The sequence below is a fragment of the Rhinopithecus bieti genome, unplaced genomic scaffold, assembly GCF_001698545.2.
Source record: "Rhinopithecus bieti isolate Rb0 unplaced genomic scaffold, ASM169854v2 scaffold_1918, whole genome shotgun sequence".
NCBI classification, from domain to species: domain Eukaryota; kingdom Metazoa; phylum Chordata; class Mammalia; order Primates; family Cercopithecidae; genus Rhinopithecus; species Rhinopithecus bieti.
Window position 1 is genome coordinate 2459474 of NW_016803680.1, and position 24193 is coordinate 2483666.

Below are 24193 nucleotides of genomic sequence, written 5' to 3' on the forward strand. Positions count from 1 at the left end.
AATACTGCCACATTGGGGATTAAATTTCCAACACATGAAATTTGGGGGACACATTCAAACCATAGTACATATTAAACTGATAATAATGGTTACTTACCTCTGCGGAGGGGCCTAGGATGCGAGTCAAGAGTCAAAGAGCATTTGTACCTTATCTGCAAAGTTTAAATATTTTACAATAATTCGTTGGTTATTTGTGTAAGTAAAAATTTAAACACATAATTTCTCAGAGACAACTGCCCAGACCAGCCCCCGGGTTTGGCCGTCAGATCCCCTAGTGCGTGTTTCTGATCAGATCGATTTCTTCTCCCGGAGACACCCAATCCGGGTCGTATGGATTACTTGTGGGTTAACCAGGGGTCTCCAGGGTAACCATCCATCTCAGAGTACAGTTTCTAAAAATGGGTTTTGCTCTAATACCTATTCGGAACAAACCTGGGTCTAAAAACTGGAGCAAGTGTTTATTTTCCAACACATGGCTTTTTAAAATAATTCTATAGGGATCAGCTTGAACACACGTTAAGCAAAAAAACCTCAGCAAAAACACCTCGCGATTTTCAGATGAAATGCGAATGCAAAAGCATTAAGTAGCATTCTGGCAAACGCTAACACCAGCTGGGTAGCGTGGCCGAGCGGTCTAAGGCGCTGGATTAAGGCTCCAGTCTCTTCGGGGGCGTGGGTTCGAATCCCACCGCTGCCAGGGTTGATCTCTTTTTGTTCCCCGCTGCATACACGCCCGGCTGTTTTGCTCGTGCCATCAGCGCCCCCTGCTGCAGGGCGGGGCTCACTGCCTGCATGAATGGCGCGGCGGAGGGGGCGGAGCCGTGTGCGCCGGGGCGGGGCATTGTGGGTAAGAGGAAGCGCTGGGGCCGGCCCGCTCCCCCCACGTGTCCGCCGGAGTTTCTCCACCAGCAACATGGCCGCCGCCTGAGAGAAGAGCCGGGCCGCCGCCGCCTCTGCAGCCCGCGGGTAACTGGGCGGTTGCCGCCGTCCGCGCTCGGCCCCTGCGGAGAGGTGAGTCCCATCTTGGCAGCGCCTGAGCTGGGGCTTGAGAGGGACCGCACTCACGACGAGGGCCTGGGCTAGATTCCCGAGTAGGCCAAGGAGGCCCGCGCCGCGCCGTGCCGAGGGGCTGGGGGCCTCTCGGGACTCGGGCGGGAGGAGGGGCAGCCGGCTCCAGGCCGACCCCGGACTCCTACTTCCCCGACCCGACACCTGGGAGTTGGGGAGGCCGCGGCCGACGCTGCCGGCGGTGACTCAGGGTCCAGCCGACCTGCCCCACCCGGGCCTGGGGGGCATCCTACGGAGGGAACACCTGTCCTCGGCGTCGGGTGTGGTGGCTGCTCGCGGCAGTGACTGCGTGGTGGGCGTGAGAAGGGGGCCTGACCACCCGCGAGGGAGCAGAAACCCATTGGACAGCGAGGCTCGGGTCGGCGGCCCGCCCGGATGGGCAGGGAGGGCACCTGCGTCTGCCGGAGCCCCCTCTTCGCAGCTGAACCGGATTAGCTTCTGCCCGGCGAGGCCTGGGATTCCTCATTCATTTATTCAGGCAACCATTCAGTGTTTACTGAGCCAACTCTGTGCTCCGGATACGGCCCTGACCATTCGGTCCGAGGAGGTATCAGTAAACAAACAAGGTCGTTCCTTTGGGTTAGCTTTAGAATTCCTTGGGCTTGGAGGCGAAAATAAGAGATCTTAGCGATCTCAACAGTTTCCTCATCTGTGAAATGGGGATAATAGAAATTCCTGCCTCATTGGGTTGTGGTGATGGCTCATTAGAAACTAGGTGACGCTCCTGCTTGCAGCGTTTTTACCCGCTTACATTGGCAGAAAACATGTTGTCAAGTAATAACGAACCTTCCCATAGGTTACGTTTATTACCGTCCTTACTCCTCCCCTCAGCTGTCTGTAGGTCGGTACTTAGTTTCCTTACTTTAGGGATGAAAATAGGGAAGAATACCAAACGTAGACAACTCAAGTAGGTCAACAGATGCGAAGCAGCTGCGGTGGGATTTGAACCCGCATAGTTTTCCTCTTAAGTCCAGGCTCTTACCCACTTAACCATACTGCCTTTTATCGAAGAGCTGTGCAGTGTAGTGGTTAAGAATAAGAATAAGGATCTTTGACATCAACGAGACCTTAGTTTCTGTCCTGATTCCACCTCGGATGAGTTACTTCTCTCTGAACCTCAGTCTCCTCATTTCCAAATTGAAGATGATAAATCTCTATTAATAGGGCTAATGAGAAGTTTAAATATAAAGTATTCTTTGTACTATATTGTCAATTTCGTGCCAGGCACTGTTCTAGGTATTGAGAGAACCAGCAGTGGATTTTTTTTTTAATCTTCATTTCATAGTTGAGGAAACGGAAGCACTGAGAAGCCTTCATGGAGCTTACATTCTATTGCAGAAGACAACACCTGAGCACATAGACCAGGTAGTTCCAGATTAAGGTGAGACCCATTAAGGAAAGAAAATAGAGATGTGGTAGTGCCTGGGAGGAAGTTGGGGGAGGCTTTTAAAATAGGGTGGCCAGGGAACCTATCCTCTCCTGCAGGCGGTGATGATATTCAATAAAAAGGAGCAACCTTGGAAATCCCTGTGGGGGAATTGATGATGTGCAAAGGACCTTGGGTGGACTGGGGCTTGGCTTGGTGGAGGCCCAGCAAGTGGCTACCAGCCTGGATGGTGAGGGGAGGTCAGAGACAAGATCATGTAGGGCCTTAGGCGGCTCATGGAAAGGAGTTTGGGTTTTGTTTTATGTGACAGTGACGGTTGGCAGGTTTTAGGCAGGGAAATAATGATTTACATTTTTTTTATTTTTATTTTTATTTTTTAGACAGAGTCTTGCTCTGTCACCCAGGCTGGAGTGCAGTGGCAAGATAGCTCACTGCAACCTCTGCCTCCTAGGTTCAAACGATTCTTCTGCCTCAGCCTCCCAAGTAGCTGGGATTACAGGTGTGCATCACCACACCTGACTGATTTTTGTATTTTTAGTGGAGACAGGGTTTCACCTTATTGGCCAGGCTGTTCTGGAACTCCTGACCTCAGGTGATCTGCCTGCCTCAGCTTCCTAAAGTGCTGGGATTACAGGCGTGAGCCAGTGTGCCTGGCTCCCCCGCCCCAATAGAGATAGGGTCTCACCCTGTGACCCAGGATGGAACACAGTGGTGTGATCATAGCTCACTGTAGCCTCAAACTCCTGGGTTCAACCAATCCTGCTGCCTCAGCTTCCCAAGTCATTGGGACTGCAGGCCACGCTGGGCTAATTTTTTTTTTTCTTTTTTTAAAGAGACAGGCGGGGGGGCGGTGGTCTCACTATGTTGCTGAGGCTGGTCTTGAACTCCTGGTCTCAGGCAGTCCTTCCACCTAAGCCTCCCAAAGTGTTGGGATTACCCGCATGAGCCACCACGCCAGCCTTTCCAAGGACTCACTGTTGCTGGGAGACTTTGGAGGCAGGTAGCCATAGGGAGACGTGGATGAGTGCTTTTCACATTGCGGATTGAGATTTATTAGTGGGAAGTAAAATCGATTTAGTGGAATTGAAGCTAGCATTTTTTGTTTTGAATGAAGTAGAAAACATCACTGCCTGACATATAGTAGAGACAGTTATAGTTATGTGAAACCTTGTTTCAGTTATGCAACTGTATGTATGTTCTGGGTTATTTATATGAGATGAATTTCGTTTTTTGTTGTTTTTTTTTCCGAGACGGAGCCTTGCTCTGTCGCCCAGGCTGGAGTGCAGTGGCCCGATCTCGGCTCACTGCAATCTCCACCTCCCGGGTTCACGCCATTCTCCTGCCTCAGCCTCCCAAGTAGCTGGGACTACAGGCGCCCGCTGCCACGCCTGGCTAATGTTTTGTATTTTTAGTAGAGATGGGGTTTCACCGTGTTAGCCAGGATAGTCTTGATCTCCTGACCTTGTGATCCGCCCGCCTCAGCCTCCCAGAGTGCTGGGGTTACAGGTGTGAGCCACCGCGCCCGGCTGAGATGAATTTCTTACTGTGGTGGATCTTAGGCTGAAAACTTTGAAAGCCACTGAATTGGATCACCTCGGCCTGGAGGATGAAGGGAGGTGACACTCTTTGTATCAACCCAGATGTACTATCCAGAGGGAGGAGCTCCAGCTCTCTAGCTGACAGGGCACCTTAGCCTCCCCGATCCCTGGCAACACAGAGGCCAACAGGGCATAGCAATAGCCAAGAAAGAATGATTGTGTCTTTGGAAGCTCCCAGGCCACACCCTCAATGCTTATGATCTGTCCCCTTGCTCACCTGGCAGGCCCCAGCCTCTCAGTTGTCCACTGCCGGCTGCAGAGAAGGCAGGAGCTTGACATGTCTGTGGCGCTTGGCAGCCAGTGCAGATGGGGTCAGGCCTTGGGCTCTCCCCTCCACGCTGCCCTCTCTCTGCACAGCAGACAGTCGAGATGCACCTGAAACTGTCGAGATGCGACTTCTGATTTTCATTCCATCCTCCGTCTCTGGGACTATTACAATAGCCTGTTTCCCTGAATTTTCTCTTTCTACCCCCTCCATATCTTCCTCTGCCCGAGGAAGCTTCCTATTAAATAGCATTCCCATGGTTCATTTATTTAGACAATAAACATGTATTGAGTGCCTGCTATGTACTAGGCACTTGGGGTACCACAAGGGACAAAATAGACCAAAATCTCTGCCTTCACGTAGCTTACAGCTTAGTGGCAATAGTGGTGGGCACAGATGCAGAGCTGTAAACTGTCACATGGTGATAGACACTTGCTATGGAGAAAACCAGAGCAGAGAAGGGAATTGAGGGGTGGGGAAGGCAGTTTGCAATTTGATTTGGAGAGGGAAGGTCTTAGCCATAAGGTGACATTTGAGCAAAAACCTGAAAGAGGTGAAGCGGGGGTCATGAGGTTATCAGGCGGGTAGAGCAGCTACAAATCCCCAGAGGTGGGTTTAGAGAGGAGAGGAGGGTAGGAGGCTCGTGGGAGATGAGGTCTGGCAGGTCAAGGGGCAGGAGATTGTTTATGGTTTACATGGGATGATAAAGACTTTGGTTTTTATCCAGGTGCAGTGGCTCACACCTGTAATCCCAGCACTTTGAGAGGCCGAGGCTGGCGAATCACTTGAGGCCAGGAGTTCAAGACCAGCCTGGCCAATGTGGCAAAGCCCCGTCTCTACTAAAAATAAAAAAATTAGCTGGGCGGATGGTGCATGCCTATAATCCCAGCTACTTGGGAGGCTGAGGCACGGTAATCACTTGAACCTAGGAAGCGGAGGAAGCAGTGAGTCAAAATCATGCCAGTGCACTTCAGCCTGGGCGACAGAGTGAGACTTGTCTTAAAAATAAATAAATAAATACATATTAGATAGTTCAAATGTTAAGTAGATCAGACAAAAATCATGCCTGGCCAACATGGTGAAATCCTGTCTCTATTTAAAATATATAAATTAGCTGGGTACCGTGGTAGGCACCTGTAATACCAGCTACTTGAAAGGCTGAGGCAGGACAATCACTTGAACCCGGGAGGCAGAGGTTGCAGTGAGCCGATTGTACCACTGCCCTCCAGCCTGGGTGACAGAGCAAGACTGTCTTAAGGAAGAAAAAAAAAAAATGCTGGTCTCACCCAAGAGCAGGGGTTTGGGGATTGCTGAGGCCTGGGGGTGCCTGAGTACTCCTATGACCACCTCTCTTCTCTTTGGGTATGTGAAGGGGCAGACCAGCTGAAATACTCAACCTGCCCCGTGGAGAACTGCAGCCTTCCCTCTTCCTGGAATTCCTTTTCCCCTCTGCTGTCGTGGCTTGCCCAACGCCCTCTCTTTCCAGGCATACCCCACGTGCCTCTTCCCCAGCAGAAAGGCCCTGCCTGCCTCTCACCTCCCCTACCTGTACCTGTCACCTGAGGTCAGACAGCCTGGATGTGAAGTCCAGTTCATCTTCCTGCTTACTACGTGACTTTGGGTAAAAACGCGCACAGTATCTCTGAGTTCCAGTCTGTTCATTATAAAACAGTGACAGTCACCACATCTCACAGGGTCATTGTGTTGAATACAGGACAGAAGAGTGTGTGAAGAGGTCATTTTAGACCAAAACACAGAAGAGTCATCTCACTCAGGATTCGAGTTAAAGTCAGCTTGAAAATCAAATATCAGAGAGAGCTTTGGACTGTCTGTCTTCCTGTTTGACGTCTGGCTGCTCTTTCAAGCCTCCCCAGGGCCCTCAGTTCTCCAGTGTTTTAATCATGGCTGGGACCAGCCAACCTCTATCCTCCTGTCTGGCAGTGAATTTTCTGTGAGCAGAGAAGAAACCCTTAAAGCCAGTCATTTGCTTTTCCCCACAGGTGCAGCCCACACGTGTTGGCTTGGTCTACCCGCTTGCACCCGAGTGTTTCTTTTCTTCTTTATTTCTGATGGGGTATAGGGTTGGTCGTCCATTGTGGACTTCACGGTAGATGTAGAAAGAAGGTCAGTTGGTTGGTTGTGGGCTCCGCCTCCCAGTTCAGGGCCTGTTGCAGAATAGGCACAGGGAAATGTTGGTTGAACGACTGACTGACGGTCCCAGTCTCTCGCCTTCCTTTGCAGATCGAGCTCAAGGACTGCGCGGCTGGTTCTCCTCTAGTATGGCCAATGAAGAGGATGACCCAGTCGTACAGGAGGTAACTGCTGCTCTCTGTCCCTGCCGCCGGGGCTACAGGCGGTGGAAATGGGTCCTTGCCAAGCGTCCTCAGGCCAGTCTGGGACCTGTTGATGTTCTGGGACCCCTAACCGTTGCTGTTCCCTCTGCCTGGTCCCCTCTGCTGTCCCCCAGACCCCTGCGTGGCTGACCTCTCCCTTCCTTCAGGTCTCTGATCCGGCATCACCTCATCAGAGAGGCCTTCCCTGACTGCCCTTCCACACCCAGCTCCCCTCCTGGACCCTCCCGTGTCTCTCTCTGCCCTTACCTTGGCGATAACTCATACTTGGCCTAGCCCCTGTCATCCCCTAGATATCAGTTCATTGCTTTCTTTCCTGTCCACTGCTGTGCCACAAAGCCCGAGTACAGTGCCTGGCACCCAGGTACCCGGCGACTATTTGGTGAATGAATGAGTAAATGGGCTCATCAGTCCCTCCTTCCCAGGCTTACGCAGATGCAGTCATTCAGCAACTGTTCACTGGACCACTGTGTGCCGGGGGCTGTGACACATCAGTCAGCAGGGCAAGGAGGGTCCCCTTCCCTGGGAAGCTAATGGGCTGTGGGCAAGACTGATGAGGCAGGAGTCTCTGGGTGTAGGGTGCAGGCAGTGGGAGGCAGATTTCCCGCCCACCCCTTTTTTTTTGTTTTTAGGAGACAGAGTCTTGCTCTGTTGCCCAGGCTGGAGTTCAGTGGCACCATCTCGGCTCACTGCAACTTTCGCCTCCCAGGTTCAAGCGATTCTCCTGCCTCAGCCTCCTGAGTAGCTGGGATTACAGGTGCCCATCACCACGCCCGACTAATTTTTTTTTTTTTTTTTTTTTTTGGAGATGGAGTCTCCCTCTGTTGCCCAGGCTGGAGTGCAGTAGTGTGATCTTGGCTCACCGCAGCCTCTGCCTCCGGGTTCAAATGATTCTTGTGCCTCGGCCTCCTGAGTAGCTGGGATTACAGGCATCTGCCACCACGCCTGGCTAATTTTTGTATTTTTAGTAGAGACAGGATTTCACCATGATAACGAGGCTAGTCTCGATCTCCTGACCTCAAGTGATCACCCACCTTGGCCTCCCAAAGTATAGGCATTACGGGTATGAGCCACCATGCCTGGCCCAGGTTTCCCTTCTTAGAGAAAGCTGTTTATAGTCAAACTCACCTTTCAGAATCCTTTTAACCCAGGACTTAGACTTTTGGAAGGCAAAAGGCAAAAAGTAACTGCATCTGCTTTCAGCCTCCCTATATGCAGAGCCTGACCTCCAGTGGGAAGGGCAGGGGCAAGGAGAAGGTCCTCGGAGATGAATAGAGGTGGTTTTTCCTTGCTTGGGGGATGTTGCTAAGTTACTAGATGTGGGTTATTTAGATGCATTTAAGCTGCATCTACACTGCAGTAGCAGGAGTTACAATACGGGGGTGGTGATGGGATAGAAGAGTCCAAGGGACTCTGAGGACAGAGGCAGCGCCCTCTGCAGCCAGGGACCCTGGAATGCTTCCTGCCCAAGTCATGCCTCAACCAAGTCCTCGGAGGAGCAAGCAATCAAGGCTCAGGGGAGGCATGTGTGAAGAGCTCTGTAGATGCAGGGAAAAGCATGTGCAAAGGCCCAGGGGCAGGAGAGAATGTGGTTCATAGGAGGAGCTAGGAAGCAGGAAGGCAAACTGTTGCATGGCGGGGTGGGGGTGGTTAGTGTTGGGAAGACAGGAAGCGAAGCTACCAGTCATGAAGGGCAGACCCCCTAAGACAGGGTGGTAGGCCTGTCCAGGAGGGGCAGGTGGAGGGCCCAGCCAGGAGGCACAGGCATAGGTGAGCCCTCGCCTGGCTGCCTCTCAGAAGAGCATTTGCCCAGGCTCCAGGATGTTTCCCAATCAGTGCAGCCCCAGGGAAGATGTGTGCTTACTGGGGGATTATGAACTTGGGTGGGGGTGCCAGGTGAACTCTGGCCCTGGTTCCCCTGGGAGCTTTCTGGAGGGATTCCTGAATATACCCAGTGTGCAGCCTTGGATCTCCTTGCTTTTAGCATGAGCTGAGCTATTTCCTCCTTCCCCAAACTGCCTCCCTGAGCCACTACCCCTAACTGAAGCTGGAAGCGCCCGCACAGCCCCAGAAGGTCAGCACTGTGTCCAGTCTCCCGGTTAAGTCATCTTCCCTTCTTCCCAGATCGACGTGTACTTGGCCAAGAGTCTGGCGGAAAAGCTGTATCTCTTTCAGGTAATTATGGGACTTGAAGGTAAAGAGGGGAAAAGCAGGTGTGGATGGGTGATGTGGACTCAGGAACATGGGCAGGAGACGATGGGAAACCTCAGCTAGGGTTCTCGGTGTGGAGAGTGTCATGGGGTCACTTTGCTTTCGTGGGTGGGTTAATACTGGTCTCATTTCAAAGACGGGAAAACTGAAGGGACACAGGAGAGGCAGAAGGGTGCAGCAGTTAAAGCTGGGGCCCTGGGGTCAGACCGGATTGAGATCCAGCTCCATCACACCGTAGCTGCGAGACCATGGGCACATTTCTTAATTCTTCTGTGCCTCAGTTTCCTCACTTGCAAAGTGGTGATGGTAATAATGCCTGCCTCATAGGGTCCCCGGGAGGACGGACTGAGTCCACAGTGAAGTGTTTAGGATGCCACCTGGCAGAGAGTTAGTGCCAGTGCTGATGGCCGCTGTTGTGGAGGCTCCAAGGGGCCGCTCCACGGCAGCGTCTGTGAGCCCTCAGTCCTGCCAGCTGTGAGGGCCCTGGGTTGCTACCTCTGCCCCCTCCCGTTGCTGCTGGGTCTGCAGCTTGTCATAGTGGCCAACATGTATTGAGCATTGACCATATGCAGACTGTTTAAAGCATTTACCCAAGTTACCTCTTTAACCCCACAATAACCCTATGGTGGTGATTATTGTATTTTATAACGGATATATTGAGATAGAATTTACACACCATACAATTTCCCCATTTCAGTGTGTAATGCAGTGGATTTTAGTCTATTCATGGGGCTGTGCAACCAGCGCCACAGTCTATTTTGGCAGTTTTGTCCCCCTTTAAAGGAACCCCACACCTATTAGCAATCAGTCCCCATGTGCCCCCCATTCCCACCTCCAACCCCAGGCATCCATTCCCCTTATTTTCTGTCTGTGGATTTGCCTGTTCTGTTCACATAGCTGGAATCTTGCAATATGTGGCCTCCTGTGATTGGCTGCTTTCACTTTGCGTGATGTTTTCAGGGCTCATCCACATGGTAGCTATAGCCTGCATCAGTATTTGAGCTTTTTTTTTTTTTTTTTTTTTTGAGACCGAGTCTTGCTCTGTTGCCCAGGCTGGAGTGCAGTGGCTTGATTGCGGCTCACCACAGCCTCTGCCTCCCAGGTTCAAGCAATTCTCCTGCCTCAGCCTCCTGAGTAACTGGGACTACAGGCACGTGCCACAAGCCCAGCTAATTTTTGTATTTTTAGTAGAGATGGTGTTTTACTATGTTGACCAGCCTGGTCTCGAACTCCTGACCTCGTGATCCACCCGCCTCAGCCTCCCATAGTGCTGGGATTACAGGTGTGAGCCACCGTTCCCAGCCAATATTTGATCTTTTGTTGATGAATAATGTGCCATTGTATGGACAGACCACATTTGTTTATCCATTCGTCAGCTGATGGGTGTTTGGGTTATTTCTCCTTTTTGGCTATTATAAATAATGCTACTGTGGACATTCACATAGTTTTTATGTGAACGTGAATTCTCATTTCTTCCAGGTATATGCCTGGTAGCAGAACTGCTGGGTCTGCGTTTAGCTTTTTGAGGCTAAACTGCTGGGCTGCTCTGCCCCATGTTACATTCCCACAGTTAGAGTCAGTGTTCATATCCCATGATACACATGAGAATGCGAGGCACAGGGAGGCCCTCACGGGCACGGGGGCCTGAGGAGCACCATGGCAGCGATGCTGCAAGCCTGTGCTGGGAGGGCCTGGCCTCCACTCCCGGGGTGTCACCCTTATGGACCGTGGGAATGGGGCCTGTGCTTGTGTGCCTGCTCACACTGCTTCCTTGACTGGCTGCAAAGTGATGGTGGAGGTGCCAGTGACCCCTGTGTCTCCAGAGTGCCAAGCCCTGTGCCGCCATTGGGTCTGTTTGCCTCCTCTGTGCTAACAGCAGCACTGGGAGGTGAGGATGCTTAGCCTCAGGGAGGCGAGGTGCCTGAGTTCACAGTTAACAAGGAACAGGATGAGGACTGGAAGCCAGGCCTGTGATGCCAGAACCTGCGCCCTTCAACCTTCCCACCCCTGGTCAGGTGATCTCAGAACTGCCCGCAGTCCCAGCCCAGGAAGCAGGGAAGAGTCACGACTTTGCTGTGTGAGTGAGCTTTTAGGAAATGACCGTCTCCTTGTGCTAGAATGTAGCTGATCTGAAAGGGCCTGTTTTCCACACTGCCATGCCTCCACCAGGCTCATTCCACAGGCTGTCGTGAGACCAGGCAGAGCATTTGAGGAGGGGTCCAAATTTTGACTCCTCTACCTGAGAAAGAGAGAGAAAGAGAGAGAGAGAGAGACAGTGCACTGTGAGGACAGATGTGGACAGGAGCCCCTGAGTGTTGGGCGCATTGCAGTGTGAGCCATTCATGTAAAGATAAGAGTGGGCCATGGCTGCCTGGCTCCCTTCTTCAGTATCTTGTGAAGAAGCTCACATAACCGGATAAGGAGAGAGAATGGGATCATGAATTTCCACCTGCCCGTCGTCTGGCCTCAGCAGTGAGCAGCACGTGCCGGTGTTGCTTTCGCTCTTTGCTTCCTTGTGGACTTCTTTTGTTCATCCTTCTCTCCCCAGATGGCCTGTCCACTGGTAGTTAGGCCCTGGACCCCCATCCTCACCTCCCATGGCTGTGCTGTGCGGGTTCCTGGAGCAGCAGCATGCTGGTTTGGGTTCTTGTGTGTAGGCTTGTCCCTTGGAAGTCAGAGACATCCTGCAGTGGCCCTTTGGAGGGAGGCCGGGGGGAGCTGATGAGAATAGGGCTACAGGTGGAGACTGGCAGGGGTGCCTCATGGTAGAGCTGGGTAGCTGGTACCCTTGTGGTAGGGTAAGGCCAGTCTCTGCTTGGGGTGGGTTTGGAGATAGCTGTTGATTCTTGGGCGGGGCCCAGCTCTGGGCAGGGCTGGGCGGAGTAGAGTTAATGGCTCCCTTCCCCTCCCCAGTACCCTGTGCGTCCAGCCTCGATGACCTACGATGACATTCCGCACCTCTCAGCCAAGATCAAGCCCAAGCAGCAGAAGGTGGGGCTGCCCGCTGAGGGCAGTGGGGGCGGGAAGAAAGGGTGATGAGGGTGGGAGCCGGTGGAGGCGAGAAGCTCAGAGAAGGGGCCATTGGAGAATTAGGAGAACCAGCAGCTCCCAGGGCCTTGAAAGCTGAAGAAGGAAAGTGTCCAGAAAGACAGGGCAGCTCCAGAGAGGTCAGGGAGGCACAAGGCTGATGAATTAGAGAATGGGACCAGATGTGAGCTTAGGTTCCCAGGGTACGACTGGGGCAGGCGGGTGAACATGGAGTAGGTCTGATAGGAAGAGAACCTAGCGTCTGTCCATGGAGGGTCTGCAACTCTAGCCCCTGTAGCCACATGGAAGTGCCATCCTGGTATTGCCAGTTCTGCTGGCTTTTCAAGAGAAGTGAGAAATAAGGATTTTTGTGAGAAATCTCTTGATTTTTAAGTGTTGGCACCTAATTTAGACCTTTGGGAGTGAAGTAGAGGACAAATAAGATTACAGGACTGTCCACTTCCTCCCGCAAAAAAAAAAAAATTGTAACATTTTTGTTGGAATTTGGGTTTGTGGCCCTTGGTGTGGACTGAAATCCAGGGACCCTTGGGGACATGTGTCAGTCCCGCTTCTGGGCAGGGACCTGGTCAGGAGGTGGCCATGGTGGGGTTAGGGTGTCCCTTGGGGAGCCGTGCCTTGGGCTTCTCATGGCTGGTGGGGATGCTTGGTGCTTCCAGGTAGAGCTTGAGATGGCCATCGACACGCTGAACCCCAACTACTGCCGCAGCAAAGGAGAGCAGATCGCGCTGAACGTGGACGGGGCCTGCGCCGACGAGACCAGCACGTATTCCTCGTGAGTTCCCAGCCCCAAGCCTGTCCGGTTTCCCTGTGTTCACACAGGAGCCTCCCAAAGACCTTAAAGACATTGACCCCCTTTGCCCCGTCACTGGGCTCCCCACCAGCGTCCCAGCCTTTGGAGGGCTGGGCCTGTCTCAGACCCCACCCTCCCTGAGCTAGCTGGTCCCAGAGCTCCCACCCACTCCTCATCTCTTGGTCTACAAACAAGGCCATGGGTTTTCTCATCCCCAGGCTCCGCTCCTGAGACCCGCGTAGGCTGCCCTGCGGCCTTGGTCCCTGACTGAGGCACTTCAGAAGGTGTCTGGGGGGTGGAGTGCGCTGTGGCCACAGGCCCTGGCTCAGAGCTGCCTTCCCCTGTGATGTTGCTTCTCCCTGTGCTCCAGGAAGCTGATGGACAAACAGACCTTCTGCTCTTCCCAGACCACCAGTAACACATCCCGTTATGCTGCTGCACTCTACAGGCAAGGTACCCGGGGCTGGGCGTCCCCTGGTGGGGACATGGCATTGTGGGGGCTGGGCAGGGAGAGAACCTCCCCAGCCTGGTGTCCATTTCCCACCTGCCCTGAAAGCTAGACACTGCGGGAGCCGGGCAGGTGTGGAAATAACAGAAATGAGACATTGTCAGGGGATTGGAAGTGGCCACCTTTGGGGCCCGCTGGTTGGACACTGCCTGACTAGATGGGGTGGGGCTCCAAGTTCATTTGTCCTCCCGGAACACAGATACATACAAGTAGCATAACATACGTTTGGGGACAGAATTTTGTCTTTAAAGACAAAGCTTATGACAGAGCAATTCCATTCCTAGGCAGCATCTATCCAAAAGAAATGAAAACATGTGTCCACACAAAACCATACACAGGTGTTCACAGTAGCATCTTCATGATAGCCAAAATGTGGAAACCACCCAGATGCCCTTCCGCTGGATTCATGGAGAAATAGAATGTGTTCCATTCACGCAGTGGATGTTATTTGACCCAGAAAAGAATGACGCACCGATGCTACCACGCAGATGAACCTTGAGAACATTGTGCTAAGGGAAAGAAGCCACGGGCTTCCTCACTCACAGCTACGCGCTGTGTGCTTACGTCTCAGTCAGCGACCAACCACATACTCAACGGTGGTCCCGAAAGGTTATAATGGAGCTGAAGAACTGGCTCACCTAGTGATGTCTTAATGAGCCTGACCCTGTGTAGGCCTAGGCTAACTCGTATGTTTGTGTCTTAGTTTTTTGTTTGTTTGTTTTGTTTTGAGACAGCGTCTCACTCTGTCGCCTAGGCTGGAGTACAGTGGCACAGTCTCAGCTCACTGCAACCTCCGCCTCCTAGGTTCAAGCGATTCTCCTGCCTCAGCCTCCCAAATAGCTGGGATTACAGGCACGCACCACCACACCTAGCTAATTTTTGTATTTTTAGTAGAGATGGGATTCTGCCACGTTGGCCAGGCTGATCTCAAACTCCTGACCTCAGGTGATCCACCCACCTCGGCCTCCCAAAGTGCTGGGATTACAGGTGTGAGCCACCACGCCCAGCCTGTGTCTTAGTTTTTAGTAGAAAGTTTAAAAAGTTTAAAAAAAAACCAAACAACAACAACAACAAAAACAAGGTAAAAGCATATAGCTGGGCGTGGTGCCTCTTTCCTGTAATCCCAATGCTTTGGGAGGCCGAGGCAGGCAGATCGCTTGAGCCCAGGAGTTCCCGACCAGCCTGGGCAACATAGTAAAATCCCTTCTCTACAAAAAATACAAACATTAGCTGGGCATAGTGGCACACCCCTTAGTCCTAGCTACTGAGGAAGCTGAGGTGGGAGGATTGCTTGACCCTGGGAGGCGGAGGTTGCAGTAAGCTGAGATTCCACCACTGCACTCCAGCCTGGGCAGTAGAGCAAGACTCTGTCTTGAAAAAAACATATACAATAAAGATATATTTTTCATAAATTTATTTATGTATTTTTTTTAGAGGGAGTCTCACTCTGTTGCCCAGGTTGGAATGCAGTGGCTCAATCTTGGCTCACTGAAATCTGCCTGCCGGTTTCAAGCAATTCTCCTGTGTCAGACTCCTGAGTAGCTGGGACTACAGGTGCACACCACCACTCCCAGCTAATTGTTGTATTTTTAGTAGAGACAGGGTTTTTGCCATGTTGGCCAGGCTGGTCTCGAACTCCTGACCTCACGTGATCCACCCACCTCGGCCTCCCAAAGTGCTGGGATTGTAGGCATGAGCCACTGTGCCCAGCCTATTTTTTTATAAGTTTAGTGTAGCCTAAGTGTGCAGTCTTTATGAAGTCTACAGTAGCGTGTAGTAATGTCATAGGCCTTCACATTCACTCGCCACTCACTCTCACCCAGAGCAGCTTCAGTCCTATAAGCTGTTTTTAGTCTTTTATACTATACTTTTACTGTACCTTTTTTATGTTTAGGGTTTTTTGGGTCTTTTTGTTTGTGTGGGGTTTTTTTTTGTTTGTTTGTTTTAATTTTTTAATTTTTTTGGAGACCGGGTCTCACTCTGTCACCCAGGCTGGAGTTCAGTGGTGATCATAGCTCACTGCAGCCTCTATCTCCTGGGCTCAAGCAATCTTCCCTCAGTCTCCTGAGTAGCTAGGACTACAGGCCGTGCCACCACATCTGGCTAATTTTTTTAAAAGAATTTTGTTGAGATGCGGTCTGTCTGTATTGCCCAGGCTGGTCTCAAACTCCTGGGCTTGAGTGATCCTCCGGCCTCTACCTCCCAAAGTGCTGGGATTACAGATATGAGCCACTGCACCCAGCCTAGATATATTTAGATCACAAATACCATTCTGTTACAACTGCCTACGGTATTCAGGGGAGTAGCATGCTATACAGTGTGTAACCTGGGAACAACAGGCCATACCATAGAGCCGAGGCATGTAGTAGGCTTTGCTGTCTGGGTTTGTATAAGTGCACTCTGCGATGTTTGCACAATGATGAAATCACCTAATGATGAATTTCTCAGAACGTATCCCCATTGTTAAGTCATGTGTGGCTGTATGTGAAATGTCCAGAACAGGCAAATCCACAGAGGCAGAAAGTAGATTAGTGGCTACCAGGGACTAGTGGGAGAGTGGAGTGGGGATTGCCTGGTTCTTTTTGTGGTTATGAGAATGTTCTAAAATTGATTGTGCTGGCTGCACAGCTTTGTGAGTACGTTAAAATACATTGAATTACGGCCGGGAGTAGTGGCTCATGCCTGTAATCCCAGCACTTTGGGAGGCTGAAGTGGGCAGATCACCTGAGGTCAGGAGTTTGAGACCAGCCTGGCCAACATGGTAAAATCTCATCTCTACTAAAAATACAAAAAATTAGCCAGGCGTGGTGGTATATGCCGGTAATCCCAGTTACGCAGGAGACTTAGGCAGGAGAATAGCTTGAACTCAGGAAGCGGAGGTTGCAGTGAGCTGAGATCGTACCACTGAACATCCTGGACAACAGAGTGAGACTCCATCTAAAAAAAAAAAAAATACATTGATTTGTATGCTTTAAAGGAGTGGACTGTATGGTACATGAGTCTTGTCCCAAAGCTGGTAAAAAGTACAAGGTGCGGCCGGGTGCAGTGGCTCACACCTGTAATCCCAGGACTTTGGGAGGCCGAGACGGGCAGATCACGAGGTCAGGAGATTGAGACCATCCTGGCCAACATGGTGAAACACCATCTTTACTAAAATACAAAAAAATTTAGCCGGGCATGGTGGCACACACCTGTAGTCCCAGCTACTTGGGAGGCTGAGGCGGGGGAATCACTTGAACCGGGGAGGTGGAGGTTGCAGTGAGCCAAGATCATGGCTCACTCTGGCCTGGGTGATAGAGCGAGACTTCGTCTCCAACAAAAAAAGTACAAAGTGCTTAAGTGTTTAGTCTCAAAAGCAATGAATGAAACTAATCTGAACACTTAGGAAACAAAACGGGATAGGATCAAAAGTAGCGCCATGTAACTCTAGTGTTCTGTTTAGAACCCATGTCTCAAGCGTGTGATTCTTGAAAGCCACATCCCTTGCAGTGGGAGGGAAAGTCATCATCTTTATCAGAGGCCATGTGGATATTCCACCCAGTTCCAGCAGGGCCTCTTCCCCAGCCACAGTGGCACTAGTGGACTCCTAGTGGAACGGGTGGGATTTTGGCAGGAAGAGGTAGAGGATAAGAAGGAGAGGAAATCCAGGTGTGTGGGGTGGGACAGTAAGGGTGATCTGGCTGAGGCCTGCGGGGTAAACAGCAGGGCGAATTTGCCTAGTGTGGCAAAGCAAGCAGCTGGGGAGAGGGGCGTGGAACCGGGCTGGGAGGTGGGACTGAAGGAAGTGGGTTCGAACAGAAGAGTCCAGGTTCCTGTCCTAGTCTGGGCTGTGTGCTTGCTGTGTCCAGCAGTACCAGGTGGATTTGGGGATGGTCCCTGGCCTGGTGGTCCCAAGACTCTAGGATTGGGGGCTGCAGCGGGAATGGGAGGCGGTTTGATGGTGGGCCTAGGTCTTCAGGGGACTTGATGACTCCCTTGAGCCAAACTGGGCAGGTTTCTAGAGTTGGGTCCAAGCCCTTCTTCCTCCGCCAGGTGAGCTCCACCTGACACCTTTACATGGCATCCTGCAGCTGCGGCCCAGCTTCTCCTACCTGGATAAGGCTGACGCCAAGCACCGGGAGAGGGAGGCAGCCAACGAGGGTGAGCCTGGGATCCCCAGCCCTGCTACCTGCCTGCCTTCATCCTAGTGGGATGGCTTGGTCCTGGAAAGAGGGATGGGATGATAGGATGTTTAGCAGGATCCCTGGCCTCTACCTACTAGATGCCAGAAGCACCCACCCCACAGTCATGACAATCAAAAATGTCACATTGCCCAGTATCCCCGGGGTAAAGGGGCAAAACTATCCCCAATTGAGAACCACTGGCTTAGGCAGCTCCCTCTGCGGGGGAGAATTCCCGGCACCGTGGCCTGAGGCTTCCCTGGTGGGTGCGGTTGAGAGAAGGGAGGTGGAGGCTCCCCAGGACTGCAGTCAGTGGCTTGTCTCTCTTGCAGCAGGGGACTCTTCACAGGATGAGGCAGAAGACGATGTTAAGCAGATCACGGTGAGCCCTGGTCCCTGGAGGAGGAGGGTTCTGCTTGGGTGGCAGCAGGACCACAGACCAAGGGGTAGTGGGTCTTCGCAGAAAGCAGGTGGAGCAAACAGGGTCCATGCTTTTGAGCCTTCTTGCTGGGCTACCTGGAGGGAACAACCTGCCTTGTCCCAACTGTACACGAGACGGAAAGCCTGGCTGGATCCAGGAGATGTGTGCCTGGGGCTTGGCTGGAATCACCTGGGAGCAGGAAGCTGGGGCCAGGAGCCCCGAGAACCCGCAGACCAGCTCTGCCATGAAACCCGTGTCTTAACAGAGCCAAAGCCAATTAACTGTGATTCTGTCCTCTTTCTGGGGCACAGATGAATAGTTTCTGTTTTAATAGTTACTCCTGAATTTTAAAGATTTTTCAAAGAATCTTAACCTTCCATTTATTGTTTATAAAGTTTTCCCTATTTAAGCGTATTTAGATCAAAATGAGTAGTACCAAAAGAAAAATGCTCCACGTAGAAGGATGATACACAGGTGTGGCTAGAGAGTGGTGAGTGTTTGGAGGTCCTTGAGGACTGGGGAACCCCGGCATACCGGACATGGAGGTGGCACAGGGAGCTCATCCGCTTCTCTCCGTAGCTTATTAGGACCTTAGAAACTCCCTTCCGCTCTGGGGGACTTAGAAAAGGTGTCCTGGGCCTGGCGCGGTGGCTCAAGCCTGTAATCCCAGCACTTTGGGAGGCCAAGACGGGCGGATCACGAGGTCAGGAGATCGAGACCATCCTGGCTAACATGGTGAAACCCCGTCTCTACTAAAACTACAAAAAACTAGCCGGGCGACGTGGCGGCGCTTGTAGTCCCAGCTACCCGGGGGGCTGAGACAGGAGAATGGCGTGAACCTGGGAGGCGGAGCTTGCAGTGAGCTGAAATCCGGCCACAGCACTCCAGCCTGGGTGACAGAGCGAGACTCCGTCTCAAAAAAAAAAAAAAGAAGGAAAGAAAGAAAAGGCGTCCTGGGCCTGTATGCTTTAAGGACTCTGCCCGCTGTGGTACCTGGCACTCTGTAATTCCCCTCAAGCCTCTGGGCTGGGCAGGCAAGAGCAAGTATAAGCCGCTCCCTGGCGTGTGCAGGCAGCTCTGGGAGTGACACGGTTGGAACGGAATTTAAATGACCCGTGCTAGGAAAGGAAGGGAGAGTGGAAAACCCGGATACGGAGTTCTCTGGTCTCCTGGCAGGGGCTGAGACAGCAGCCCAGCAAGGGTCACAGGCCCGAGGGTATGACCTCTTCCGCTTCCCACCGCAGGTGCGGTTCTCCCGGCCCGAGTCAGAGCAGGCCCGCCAGCGCCGTGTGCAGTCCTACGAGTTCCTGCAGAAGAAGCATGCGGAGGAGCCCTGGGTCCATCTGCATTACTATGGCCTGAGGGTGAGTGAGGGTGAGCGGGGCTTCGTGGGGCCCTGGGGGAAATACCCCGGTGCCCAGAAGGGTCATGGTATGACCTCCATGTCTCACCTTGAACTTAAATCAGATTTATGAGTCATAGCCACAGAGAGAGAATCGAGTCCTGCGGACAGTTTACACTTCACTGTAGCCGAGCCACTTAGCGTGGGCCCCAGGGGAACCAGAGAAAAAGATATGAGTCCTTGGTTCCCTGGGTGGGGTTTGGCCCCTGGGCCTGGGCATCTTGCTGGGCTTGCAGTGGGGCTGGTGCCTGGTTACATATTTTCGCTGCAGCCCAGGCCCTAAACGCAGGCCAGGCGCATTCTCCGGTTCTGCCCTAGAGAGTCAGTCGTGTGTTGTTGCCCCAGAGTTCCCAGCACACCTGCCCAGGGGGATTTTTTTTTTACTATACTTGGTTTTCATCTGGTACGCTGACTTTGTTTACTTTATTTTTATTTATTTATTTATTTAGACAGTCTCATTCTGTCACCCAGGCTGGAGTGCAGTGGCTCAATCTCAGCTCACTGCAACCTCCACCTCCGGGTTCAAGTGATTCTTCTGCCTCAACCTCCCAGGTAGCTGGGACTACAGGCACGTGCTAATTTTTTTTGTTTTTGTTTTTTTAGTAGAGACAGGGTTTTGCCATGTTGGCCAGGCTGGTCGTGAACTCCTGACTTCAAGTGATCTGCCCACCTCAGGCTCCCTAAGTGTTGGGATTGCAGGCGTGAGCCACGACCACCTGGCCCTGGTGCACTGACTTTAGAACCTAACCCTTGAAACTATGTACTGAGTGAGGGAAGCTTCCAAAAACACCATGGGCCAGGGCTCCCAATATTTTCTGGGGTGAGGAACAACTCCTGATTTCTCTGGGACCTTCTTGGAAGAGATTTGTGTTGACAAACCCTTAGACTCGGGGTCAAACTTCTGGACGCTGCTGTTTCTTCCTGTGTGACCTTGGGCATGTTACCTAACCTCTCTGAGCCTCAGTTTTCTTTTTTATAAAATGAGAGTAGTAATAATAGTACCTACCTTGCCAAGTTATTTTGAAGATGAGATAGGTTAGTATATTTACAGTCAGTGGAACGGAGTCCACCTCATCCTAGGTGCTCAGTGAACGTTAGCCATCATTTTGTCATTGCTGGTGGTGTGCCTGTGTTATAGACAAGGCATCGAGGCTTGGGGGCTGGGGCTGGGCTGGTCATAAGGCCAGGAAGATGAGTGGCTGAGGCCATGTCAGAGGCCTTGGGGGCTGTGCTCAGGAGGTTGGATGTGGTCCTGTGGCTGGCCATGGAGTGGAAGACAGGGGAGGCCTTGGGGGAGAGGGCCAGGCCAGGGCCATCAACTGAGGCTCCTCTCACACCCTGTCCTCCTCCAACAGGACAGTCGCTCTGAGCATGAGCGCCAGTACCTGCTGTGCCCCGGCTCGAGTGGAGTGGAGAACACGGAGCTCGTCAAGTCACCCAGGTGGGATGGGCTGGGCCAGCATGCAAGCTGGATGCCCACCCAGGGTCCCCGAGGGTCCTTGGTGTGGATCCTCCCAGAGGACTGTGGCCCCTACTCTAGCATGAGGATGGAGCCCATTGTCCCCTGGAGGCCAGGAGGGTGGGCCTGGAAAGAGATGGTCCCTTTTTCTGTAGGGGCTCAGGGCTGCCAGGGGAAGGCAGGGGTGGGCTGTCTGCACCCCCTCCCCAGACCCTCACCTAGGCAGCTGGTGAGGAGGGTCCATCCTGGCTCAGCCCTGAGCCTGTGCTCCTGCCGTGTCCCTGCAGTGAGTACCTGATGATGCTGATGCCGCCCAGCCAGGAGGAGGAGAAGTAAGTAGAAGCGGCTGGACACCCTCTCCCTTTCTGGGCCGGCCGCCTCTAACCCACCTCCTCTGCTTTCCCCAGAGACAAGCCTGTGGCCCCCAGCAACGTCCTGTCCATGGCCCAGTTGCGCACGCTGCCCCTGGCTGATCAGATCAAGATCCTGATGAAGAATGGTGGGTGCCCACCCCCTGCCCTCCCAGGGGCCCCAGTCCCAGTGGCTCCTGAGGAATGGACTCTGGGACAGCGAGGACCAGGGAGCAAGGCCAGAGGCCCCCTGCTGCCCACAGCCTGCTCAGCTTTGCAGCTGCATCCGTGTCTGGAAAGATAATGCAGGACGGCAGTGCGGCCGGCCCCCGCAGACGGGCTCGGGGTTCCCGTGAATGCAGGACGGCAGTGCGGCCGGCCCCCGCAGACGGGCTCGGGGTTCCTGTGAATGCGGGACAGTAGTGTGTCTGGCCCCCGCAGGCGGGCTGGGGTTCCCATGCCATGCTCGCCACTTGCCTGTCGTGCTCTTGGGCAGGTCACTAACCTTTCGGAGGCTTCGTTTGTTTTTCTGTGAAAAGAGACTAATGATAGTTCCTGGGGACGAATGTGAGAAATCAGAGAGGAGGCTTCTAAAGTTCAGGGCCTTGCAGGTAAACATGGACTAGGGGCTTTTTTTTTTTTTTTAAAGAGACGTAGGGTTTTGCTGTGTAACTCCTGGGCGCCAAGTGATCCTCCTGCCTCAGCCTCCTGGGTGGCTGGGCCTACAAGCAAACACCACTCACTGTGCTGGCTCAGAGTCATTTTCATGACAATGTCTTCACTGGCACTGCTTCTGGGTACCCTCACCAGACCTGGCACCATAAGGACTGGTCTCCTTTTCTCAAAGGACTCTTGAGAGCCAGAACCTTTAGGGCACCCGTGGCTGGTGAACAACAGACCTGATCCTTGAGCTCAGAATGGAGCCCCAGAACCTGGGCTCCTCCTTTGAGATGCCACCATGAGCTCTTGGGAGTCTAAGGAGAGAGGGGAGCTCCGTGATATGCCCGGGATTGCAGGCTGCCTTCCTGCAGAGGACTTGGAACTTTTTTTTTTTTGAGACAGTCTTGCTCTGTTGCCCAGTCTGGAGTGCAGTGGCACAATCTCGACTCACTGCAACCTCCGCCTCCTGGGTTCAAGCAATTCTCATGCCTCAACCTCCGGAGTAGCTGGGACTACAGGTGCCCGCCACAACAGCCAGCTGATTTTTGTATTTTTAGTAGAAATGGGGTTTCGCCTTGTTGGTCAGGCTAGTCTCAAACTCCTGGCCTCAAGTGATCTGCCTGCCTTGGCCTCCCAAAGTACTGTGATTACAGGCGTGAGCCACCGCGCCCAGCCAAATTTTGAACTTTCCCTGGGCCCTGCCCAGGGCTCACTTGGGCAGGAGTTGAGGCTAGCAGACCACAGTGATTGAGGGCACCAACTGGAGCCACGTGGCTTGGGTTCACTTCCTGGCTCTGCCACTTCCTAGCCAAGAGATCACGGGTGAGTTTTGAAGCCTTTCTAGGTCTGAGTAGTAATATACCCTTCCTCCTGAGGCACCCCTCAGTCTTCCTCAAGGGGCACTTCATAGAATCCTTGGATTCCATGAGATGCCCAGTGCCTGGCATGCAGTGAGCAGCCTGAGAGTGTCAGCTGTTGTCTATGATGGGTGTCATTACTGTTAGTTATCACATTCTGGGGGTATTACATGAACTTGAAGCTATGCAGACTCTTGGAGGGGAGGGAAGGGCCCAGCCCCTCTTCCTTGTCTGATGTCTCCTGCCTCCTCCTCAGTGAAGGTCATGCCTTTTGCCAACTTGATGAGCCTCCTGGGCCCCTCCATTGATTCCGTGGCTGTTCTGCGGGGCATCCAGAAGGTGGCGATGTTGGTCCAAGGGAACTGGGTGGTGAAGAGGTAAGTTGTGTTTTATATTTTTTGTTATTTTATTTTATTTTTTTCCTTGAGGCAGAGTTTTACTCTTGCCCAGGCTGGTATGCAGTGGTGCAATCTTGGCTCACTGTAATCTCTGTCTCCCAGGTCCAAGCGATTCTCCTGCCTCAGCCTCCTGAGTAGCTGGGTTTACAGGTGCATGCCACCATGCCCGGTTAATTTTTGCATTTTTAGTAGACACAGGTTTCACCATGTTGGCCAGGCTGGTCTCGAATCCTGACCTCAAGTGATCCACCCACCTTGACCTCCCAATGTGTTAGGATTATAGGTGTGAGTCACCGTTGTAGTTTTAGTAAAGATGGGGTTTCACCGTGTTAGCCAGGATGGTCTCGATCTCCTGACCTCGTGATCTGCCCACCTCGGCTTCCCAAAGTGCTGGGATTACAGGCGTGAGCCACTGCGCCCGGCTGCATTTAAACATTTTTTAAATTAACACATAATGTACATATTTATGGGGGCAGTGTGAAATCTAAATATGTATATATACAATGTAATGATCAAATCAGGGCAATTAACATATCTGCCCCCTCAAACATTTCTCATTTTTGTGTTGAGCACATTCAAACCTCACTTTTCTAGCTATTTGAAATTTATAATAAATTGTTCTTGATTATAGTCACCCTATAGTACCCTTTGTCCTGCCTACATTGGATTTTTATATCATTCTTACCATCTGCTGGATTCATTTCGGTTTCTGTTTTTTCCTGCTAACTTGGAAGTTATGCTGTTTGGGCTCATATATTGATTACCCTACAGTTTTCAGCTTGCATTCATGACTTAACACATTTTAATGTTAATTGCTGCTTTTTACCCCATTCCAAACTATTCAGAGATCTTAGAATATTTTATTTTATTTTACTATTTTTTTTTTGAGATGGAGTCTCGCTCTGTCGCCCAAGCTGGAGTGCGGTGGCCGGATCTCAGCTCACTGCAAGCTCCACCTCCCGGGTTCACGCCATTCTCCTGCCTCAGCCTCCCGAGTAGCTGGGACTACAGGCGCCCGCCACCTCGCCCTGCTAGTTTTTTGTATTTTTTTAGTAGAGACGGGGTTTCACCGTGTTAGCCAGGATGGTCTCGATCTCCTGACCTTGTGATCCACCCGCCTCGGCCTCCCAAAGTGCTGGGATTACAGGCTTGAGCCACCGCGCCCGGCCCAGAATATTTTATATCTATCCTCCTTCCTACTTATACACTGCTGGATTGGTGTGTGTGTGTGTGTGTGTGTATTTTTTTTTTTTTTTTTTT

At 52.2% G+C, this 24193-nt stretch overlaps 1 protein-coding gene and 1 non-coding gene across 10 annotated transcripts in view; both read left to right on the plus strand.

The window, feature by feature from the left end:
• The first annotated feature begins 615 nt into the window (after positions 1-615).
• TRNAL-AAG (transfer RNA leucine (anticodon AAG)) lies at positions 616-697 on the plus strand. Its single transcript has one exon. It is a non-coding gene; the product is annotated as a tRNA-Leu (tRNA).
• A 148-nt stretch (positions 698-845) lies between these two features.
• Positions 846-24193, plus strand: part of POLR3E (RNA polymerase III subunit E) — a 38376-nt gene continuing 15028 nt past the window's right edge. For 2 of the 9 annotated variants that reach the window (XM_017850358.1, XM_017850409.1), the window contains exons 1-13: positions 846-1011; positions 6560-6633; positions 8794-8844; positions 11794-11871; positions 12585-12700; positions 13089-13171; positions 17259-17366; positions 17719-17768; positions 19052-19171; positions 20565-20650; positions 20956-21000; positions 21076-21167; positions 22792-22912. In XM_017850358.1, coding sequence (XP_017705847.1) covers positions 6598-6633; positions 8794-8844; positions 11794-11871; positions 12585-12700; positions 13089-13171; positions 17259-17366; positions 17719-17768; positions 19052-19171; positions 20565-20650; positions 20956-21000; positions 21076-21167; positions 22792-22912 — 986 coding nt within the window. In that variant the 5' untranslated portion in view covers positions 846-1011; positions 6560-6597. Of the gene's footprint in view, positions 1012-2353; positions 2450-3937; positions 4068-5804; positions 5940-6318; positions 6443-6559; positions 6634-8793; positions 8845-11793; positions 11872-12584; positions 12701-13088; positions 13172-17258; positions 17367-17718; positions 17769-19051; positions 19172-20564; positions 20651-20955; positions 21001-21075; positions 21168-22791; positions 22913-24193 lie in introns of those variants that run through there. The other 7 variants (XM_017850374.1, XM_017850365.1, XM_017850391.1 and 4 more) reach the window with 7 other exon arrangements.